Source organism: Salvelinus alpinus, chromosome 2 (genome assembly GCF_045679555.1).
Source record: "Salvelinus alpinus chromosome 2, SLU_Salpinus.1, whole genome shotgun sequence".
Lineage (NCBI taxonomy): Eukaryota > Metazoa > Chordata > Actinopteri > Salmoniformes > Salmonidae > Salvelinus > Salvelinus alpinus.
This window is the reverse complement of record NC_092087.1, coordinates 105253166-105262240: the sequence shown is the minus strand read 5'-3', so window position 1 is coordinate 105262240 and position 9075 is coordinate 105253166. Positions and strand designations below refer to the sequence as shown.

The 9075-nt window shown below is 41.4% G+C and overlaps 1 protein-coding gene across 1 annotated transcript in view; it reads right to left on the bottom strand.

Moving 5' to 3' along the window:
- Nucleotides 1-2543: 2543 nt before the first annotated feature.
- Nucleotides 2544-9075, bottom strand: part of LOC139542110 (zinc finger protein ZFP2-like) — a 9370-nt gene continuing 2838 nt past the window's right edge. The window contains exon 2 of the mRNA XM_071347157.1: nucleotides 2544-3887. Within this exon, the coding sequence (XP_071203258.1) occupies nucleotides 2857-3887 (1031 nt within the window). The 3' untranslated portion in view covers nucleotides 2544-2856. The remainder of the gene's footprint in view (nucleotides 3888-9075) is intronic.

Genomic DNA, 9075 nt, shown 5'->3' with positions numbered 1-9075 from the left:
GATATTTCAATCAGATCAGTCTGTCTTACCTTGTAACTAATAAACGAAGGACTTAAAGACACCATTTTGATTTTATAAACAAATGACAGAGATTCAAAATCACATTTTGCTCTCATGGGATGTTGAGTATAGAGACTAAACAAAGCACTACAGAACAATATAATGGGAAGTATTTCAACCTGTAACGTTTTTTTTTGGCGCGTTTTTTTTCTACCTGGAAATTGACACTCAACGTACCGTTCCTTGCGAAGATTGAGGGGCAGTATTGAGAGAGTTTTGCAACGGAAGATCCACCTGTGTCCCACATCACATTCTTTCCGGTATCCCTTCTGGTATAAACACAGATGGACGTTCTGCTACTTTGCTTCTACTACGTGCCAGTGGTGGGAAAAATACCCAATTGTCAAACTTGAGTATAAGTAAAGATAACTTAATAGAAAATTACTCAAGTAAAAGTGAAAGTCGCCCAGTAAAATAATTGTTTTAAATATACTTAAGTATCAAAAGTAAATGTAATTTCAAAAATATACCTAAGTTTCAAAAGTAAAAGTATAAATCACTTCACATTCCTAATATTTAGCAAACCAGACAACACGATTTTTATTTTATTATTTACGGATAGCCAGGGGCAAAATTCAACACTCAGACATGATTCACAAACGAAGCATTTGTGTTTAGTGAGTCTGCCAGATAAGAGGCAGTAGGGATGACCAGGGATGTTCTCTTGGTGTGGTTGAATTGGAAAATGTTCCTGCTGCTAAGCATTCATCATGTAAAGAGTACTTTTGTGGAAAATGTATACAGTAAAAAGTACATTATTTTGGGTGTCAGGGAAAATGTATGCAGTAAAAAGTACATTCTTTTGGGTGTCAGGGAAAATGTATGCAGTAAAAAGTACATTCTTTTGGGTGTCAGGGAAAATGTATGCAGTAAAAAGTACATTATTTTGGGTGTCAGGGAAAATGTATGCAGTAAAAAGTACATTATTTTGGGTGTCAGGGAAAATGTATGCAGTAAAAAGTACATTATTTTGGGTGTCAGGGAAAATGTATGCAGTAAAAAGTACATTATTTTGGGTGTCAGGGAAAATGTACGCAGTAGAAAGTACATTATTTTGGGTGTCAAGGAAAATGTATGCAGTAAAAAGTACATTATTTTGGGTGTCAGGGAAAATGTATGCAGTAAAAAGTACATTATTTTGGGTGTCAGGGAAAATGTATGCAGTAAAAAGTACATTATTTTGGGTGTCAGGGAAAATGTATGCAGTAAAAAGTACATTATTTTGGGTGTCAGGGAAAATGTACGCAGTAAAAAGTACATTATTGTGGGTGTCAGGGAAAATGTATGCAGTAAAAAGTACATCGTTTTCTTTAGGAATGTAGTGGAGTAAAAGATGTAAAAAAAATCTATAGTAAAGTAAGGTACAGGTAGCCCAAAAAACGACTTAAGTAGTACTTGAAAGTATTTTTACTTAAGTACTTAATACGTAACGGTTCCGTATTTCACTGAAAGAATACAGGTCTTGTTTTCGAGATGATAGCTTCTGGATTCGACCATATTAATGACCTAAGTCTCGTATTTCTGTGTGTTATTATGTTATAATTAAGTCTATGATTTGATAGAGCAGTCTGACTGAGCGATGGTGGGCACCAGCAGGCTCGTAAGCATTCATTCAAACAGCACTTTGGTGCGTTTTGCCAGCAGCTCTGCTGTTTATGACTTCAATCCCATCAACTCCTGAGATGAGGCTGGTGTAACCTATGTGAAATGGCTAGCTAGTTAGCGGGGTGCGCGCTAATAGCGTTTCAAACATCACTCGAGTGGTTGTTCCCCTTGCTCTGCAAGGGCCGCGGCTTTTGTGGAGCGATGGGTAACGCTGCTTCGAGGGTGGCTGTTGTCGTTGTGTTCCTGGTTCGAGCCCAGGTAGGGGCGAGGAGAGGGACAGAAGCTATACAGTTACACTGGCAATACTAAAGTGCCTATAAGAACATCCAATAGTCAAAGGTATATGAAATACAAATGGTATAGAGAGAAATAGTCCTATAATTCCTATAATAACTACAACCTAAAACTTCTTACATGGGAATATTGAAGACTCATGTTAAAAGGAACCACCAGTTTTCATATGTTCTCATGTTCTGAGCAAGGAACTGAAACGTTAGCTTTCTTACATGGCACATATTGCACTTTTACTTTCTTCTCCAACACTTTGTTTTTGCATTATTTAAACCAAATTGAACATGTTTCATTATTTATTTGAGGCTAAATTGAATTTTATTTATGTATTATATTAAGTTAAAATAACTGTTCGTTGAGTATTGTTGTATTTGTCATTATTAAAAATAAAAATAAATAAAAAAATCGGCCGATTAATCGGCACCGGCATTTTTGGCCCTCCAATAATCGGTATCGGCGTTGAAAAATCATAATCGGTCGACCTCTAGAAGAGACCTCTCCTGAAGTTCTGACTGACACGCTGTAAACCAAACAACTAAATGAGGTTTTTAAGGTTAGAATCAAGAAATACACACAATATTCATCAATTTTATAATTTACATTTTTATAATATCCAAATCATATCATGAACATGTAAAGTTTCTTACATGTATCCAATATATCAAAGTGTAGAATCAAAATAAAATACATTTTAAAATTGTAATCTGATTTTAGACATAATCCTGTCTCAAAAACTAAAACAGGCATATTCTAGAGAATGATTTCATATAAACAATATGATTTAATGTGGCATAAAACAACAGTCAAACATAAGTCAGAGCACAGCCTGTCTATTCTATGATGTGATTTCAGGTCTACTGTCTGGGAAAATTTATTTTTTATTTAACAACCTGATATTCATTATGCAATGGGAACATCGGAACACACATCTCCAGAGTGTTTTCTCTTCTTATGTTTGCGCAGACTTCCTAAATGGAAAAAATCATTTCCACACAGGGAACAATGGTAAGGTATCTCTCCCGTGTGTGTTTTCTCGTGTGATTTTAGGTCATGTGATTGTGAAAATCTCTTTCTACAATGGGCACAGGGGTAGGGCTTTTCTCCTGTGTGTGTCCGCTCATGTGATTTTAGGTCCTGTGATCCTGAAAATCTCTTTCCACAATGGGCACAGGGGTAAGGCTTTTCTCCTGTGTGTATTCTATTATGTTTGTTCAGGCTCCCTGACTGTGCAAAACTCTTTTCACACTGGGAGCAGTGGTATGGTTTCTCCCCTGTGTGTGTCCTCTCGTGTGATTTTAGATCCTGTGATCCTGAAAATCTCTTCGGACAATAAGCACAGGGATAAGGCTTTTCTCCTGTGTGTATTCTATTATGTTTGTTCAGGCTCCCTAACTGTGTAAAACTCTTTTCACACTGGGAGCAGTGGTATGGTTTCTCCCCTGTGTGTATCCTCTCGTGTGATTTTAGTTGCTGTGATCGTAAAAATCTCTTTCCACACTGGGAACATTGGAAAGACTTTTCTCCTGAGTGTTTCCTTTCATGCTCTTTCAGGCTTCCTAACTGGGTAAAACTCGTTCCACACAAGGAGCAATGGTATGGTTTCTCCCCTGTGTGTGTCCTCTCATGCTCCTTCAGCTTATCTAACGACCTAAAATTATTTCCACAATGGGAACAGCGGTAAGGCTTTTCTCCTGTGTGTATTCTATTATGTTTGTTCAGGCTCCATAACTGGGTAAAACTCTTTCCACACTGGGCGCAGAGAAAAGGTTTCTCCCTTGTGTGTGTCCTCTGATGTATTTTTAGGTACCGTGACAACTTAAAACTCTTATTACACTGGGAGCAGTCGAGTCGTCTCACTGGTTTGGGAGTCTCTGGGTCTGGTTCCCCTGAAGCACTCTTACTGCTGTCAGAGTGAGAGTCTGGTCTCTCTCCTGCCAAAGACAGAGTATTTGGTTAAACAGAGAGACCTGAATGAAACCTCCACATGATAAAACTGTCTTCCTATGAGGTTTAATCTAGACTCATTATAAACCGTACATTTGGATCCTTGATGCCGATTGGTTAATAGCCGTTAGTTAATCACAATACTACCCGGGTAATGGCTGTTAACAGTTCTATTTGAATCATTCCTACACATCCACTGTCCCACAGCCCAGCCAGGCAATTCATAAACTAATCTCCACTGTCCCACAGCCCAGCCAGGCCATTCATAAACTAATCTCCACTGTCCCACAGCCCAGCCAGGCCATTTATATAAACTAATCTCCACTGTCCCACAGCCCAGCCAGGCAATTTATAAACTAATCTCCACTGTCCCACCACCCAGCCAGGAAATTCATAAACTAATCTCCACTGTCCCACAGCCCAGCCAGGCAATTTATAAACTAATCTCCACTGTCCCACAGCCCGGCCAGGCCATTTATAAACTAATCTCCACTGGAAAAAAAGTATCTAGACATTATTACCCCATGCTTCTAGTCAAATATTTGGTTTGTACCAGCAGGAACTTGTTCAAACCCTTTGCTATCCGCCTCTCTGCTCTCTGCATTTTGTATGTAAAAGAAAATATCTATTGAACTTATTTTATTCCCCTTATGTACCGTTCTAGCCCCATCTTAACCCCTTATGTACCATTCTAACCTCATCTTAACCCCTTATGTACCAGTCTAACCCCATCTTAACCCCTTATGTACCGTTCTAACCCCATCTTAACCCCTTATGTAACCTGTCTAGCCCCAGCTTTCCGCTAGCGGAACTCCGCCCACATTCCACTGAAAAGGCAGAGCGCGAAATAGAACGGTACATAAGGGGTTAAGATGGGGTTAGAACGGTACATAAGGGGTTAAGATGGGGTTAGAACGGTACATAAGGGGTTAAGATGGGGTTAGAACGGTACATAAGGGGTTAAGATGGGTCTAGAACGGTACATAAGGGGTTAAGATGGGTCTAGAACGGTACATAAGGGGTTAAGATTGGGTTAGAACGGTACATAAGGGGTTAAGATGGGGTTAGAACGGTACATAAGGGGTTGAGATGGGGTTAGAACGGTACACAAGGGGTTAAGATGGGGTTAGAACGGTACATAAGGGGTTAAGATGGGGTTAGAACGGTACATAAGGGGTTAAGATGGGTCTAGAACGGTACATAAGGGGTTAAGACGGGGTTAGAACGGTACATAAGGGGTTAAGATGGGGTTAGAATGGTACACAAGGGGTTAAGATGGGGTTAGAACGGTACATAAGGGGTTAAGATGGGGTTAGAACGGTACATAAGGGGTTAAGATGGGGTTAGAACGGTACACAAGGGGTTAAGATGGGGTTAGAACGGTACATAAGGGGTTAAGACGGGGTTAGAACGGTACATAAGGGGTTAAGACGGGGTTAGAACGGTACATAAGGGGTTAAGACGGGGTTAGAACGGTACATAAGGGGTTAAGATGGGGTTAGAACGGTACATAAGGGGTTAAGATGGGGTTAGAACGGTACATAAGGGGTTAAGATGGGGCTAGAACGGTACATAAGGGGTTAAGATGGGGTTAGAACGGTACATAAGGGGTTAAGATGGGGTTAGAACGGTACATAAGGGGTTAAGATGGGGTTAGAACGGTACATAAGGGGTTAAGACGGGGTTAGAACGGTACATAAGGGGTTAAGATGGGGTTAGAACGGTACATAAGGGGTTAAGATGGGGTTAGAACGGTACATAAGGGGTTAAGATGGGGTTAGAACGGTACATAAGGGGTTAAGATGGGGTTAGATCGGTACATAATGGGTTAAGATGGGGTTAGAATGGTACATAAGGGGTTAAGATGGGGTTAGAACGGTACATAAGGGGTTAAGATGGGGTTAGAACGGTACATAAGGGGTTAAGATGGGGTTAGAACGGTACATAAGGGGTTAAGACGGGGTTAGAACGGTACATAAGGGGTTAAGATGGGGTTAGAACGGTACATAAGGGGTTAAGATGGGGCTAGAACGGTACATAAGGGGTTAAGATGGGGTTAGAACGGTACATAAGGGGTTAAGATGGGGTTAGAACGGTACATAAGGGGTTAAGACGGGGTTAGAACGGTACATAAGGGGTTAAGATGGGGTTAGAACGGTACATAAGGGGTTGAGATGGGGTTAGAATGGTACATAAGGGGTTAAGATGGGGTTAGAACGGTACATAAGGGGTTAAGATGGGGTTAGAACGGTACATAAGGGGTTAAGATGGGGTTAGAATGGTACATAAGGGGTTAAGATGAGGTTAGAACGGTACATAAGGGGTTAAGATGGGGTTAGAATGGTACATAAGGGGTTAAGATGGGGTTAGAACGGTACATAAGGGGTTAAGATGGGGCTAGAACGGTACATAAGGGGTTAAGATGGGGTTAGAACGGTACATAAGGGGTTAAGATGGGGTTAGAACGGTACATAAGGGGTTAAGATGGGGTTAGATCGGTACATAATGGGTTAAGATGGGGTTAGAATGGTACATAAGGGGTTAAGATGGGGTTAGAACGGTACATAAGGGGTTAAGATGGGGTTAGAACGGTACATAAGGGGTTAAGATGGGGTTAGAACGGTACATAAGGGGTTAAGACGGGGTTAGAACGGTACATAAGGGGTTAAGATGGGGTTAGAACGGTACATAAGGGGTTAAGATGGGGTTAGAACGGTACATAAGGGGTTAAGATGGGGCTAGAACGGTACATAAGGGGTTAAGATGGGGTTAGAACGGTACATAAGGGGTTAAGATGGGGTTAGAACGGTACATAAGGGGTTAAGATGGGGTTAGAACGGTACATAAGGGGTTAAGATGGGGTTAGAACGGTACATAAGGGGTTAAGATGGGGCTAGAACGGTACATAAGGGGTTAAGATGGGGTTAGAACGGTACATAAGGGGTTAAGATGGGGTTAGAACGGTACATAAGGGGTTAAGACGGGGTTAGAACGGTACATAAGGGGTTAAGATGGGGTTAGAATGGTACATAAGGGGTTAAGATGGGGTTAGAACGGTACATAAGGGGTTAAGATGGGGTTAGAACGGTACATAAGGGGTTAAGATGGGGTTAGATCGGTACATAATGGGTTAAGATGGGGTTAGAATGGTACATAAGGGGTTAAGATGGGGTTAGAACGGTACATAAGGGGTTAAGATGGGGTTAGAACGGTACATAAGGGGTTAAGATGGGGTTAGAACGGTACATAAAGGGTTAAGACGGGGTTAGAACGGTACATAAGGGGTTAAGATGGGGTTAGAACGGTACATAAGGGGTTAAGATGGGGCTAGAACGGTACATAAGGGGTTAAGATGGGGTTAGAACGGTACATAAGGGGTTAAGATGGGGTTAGAACGGTACATAATGGGTTAAGATGGGGTTAGAACGGTACATAAGGGGTTAAGATGGGGTTAGAACGGTACATAAGGGGTTAAGATGGGGCTAGAACGGTACATAAGGGGTTAAGATGGGGTTAGAACGGTACATAAGGGGTTAAGATGGGGTTAGAACGGTACATAAGGGGTTAAGATGGGGTTAGAACGGTACATAAGGGGTTAAGATGGGGTTAGAACGGTACATAAGGGGTTAAGATGGGGTTAGAACGGTACATAAGGGGTTGAGATGGGGTTAGAACGGTACATAAGGGGTTGAGATGGGGTTAGAACGGTACATACGGGGTTGAGATGGGGTTAGAATGGTACATAAGGGGTTAAGATGGGGTTAGAACGGTACATAAGGGGTTAAGATGGGGCTAGAACGGTACATAAGGGGTTAAGATGGGGTTAGAACGGTACATAAGGGGTTAAGATGGGGTTAGAACGGTACATAAGGGGTTAAGATGGGGTTAGAACGGTACATAAGGGGTTAAGACGGGGTTAGAACGGTACATAAGGGGTTAAGATGGGGTTAGAACGGTACATAAGGGGTTAAGATGGGGTTAGAACGGTACATAAGGGGTTAAGATGGGGTTAGAACGGTACATAAGGGGTTAAGATGTGGCTAGAACGGTACATAAGGGGTTAAGATGGGGTTAGAACGGTACATAAGGGGTTAAGATGGGGTTAGAACGGTACATAAGGGGTTAAGATGGGGTTAGAACGGTACATAAGGGGTTAAGATGGGGTTAGAACGGTACATAAGGGGTTAAGATGGGGTTAGAACGGTACATAAGGGGTTAAGATGGGGTTAGAACGGTACATAAGGGGTTAAGATGGGGTTAGAACGGTACATAAGGGGTTAAGATGGGGCTAGAATGGTACATAAGGGGTTAAGATGGGGTTAGAACGGTACATGTAAACACCTTATTCTGCGTTCCAGCTGTGCACCAGCCAAGCCTTTAAAGCCCCGAAACAACTAAATGTTTGCATCTCAGTCGTTTTCACATAACGTTATGCAGTATTGTCTGAACTCAGAATCAAATATGCTTCACAAAAATAACATAGTAGCTGTGGCAGAAGATATATTTTGAAAAGGCGATATTTCTGCATTTATCAGTGTCATCAGGTAAACTGACCTCGGATGTGTCCATGTAAACATGATTATTCGAGCCATTTTTGTATCAGAAAGATATTTTGTCTAGGGATACAAATTTAGATGCATTTTGATGCCGACTAACCAACCCTCATTAAGCGGTTAACAAACGGTTAAAAAGAATTCCAAACAGTAAAATGATGTGACCAACAGAAAATACTATCAGAGATCTAAATATTATGACAAGATTCTCAAGTCTTCGCCCGTAACAATGTTGTCCCAACGAAGTGATGGCAGCCGACAAGTTCAGGTCCAAAATAAGCCGATAGAAACGCATTGGGCATTAATGCAAATTAATTACTTAAAAATCACACAATGTGATTTTCTGGATTTTTGTTTTAGATTCCGTCTCTCACAGTTGAAGTGTACCTATGATAAAAATTACAGACCTCTACATGCTTTGTAAGTAGGAAAACCTGCAAAATCGGCAGTGTATCAAATACTTGTTCTCCCCACTGTACAGGGGGTACCAGTACAGAGTCAATGTGGAGTCTATATACAGGGGGTACCAGTACAGAGTCAATGTGGAGGCTATATACAGGGGGTACCAGTACGGAGTCAATGTGGAGGCTATATACAGGGGGGACCAGTACAGAGTCAATGT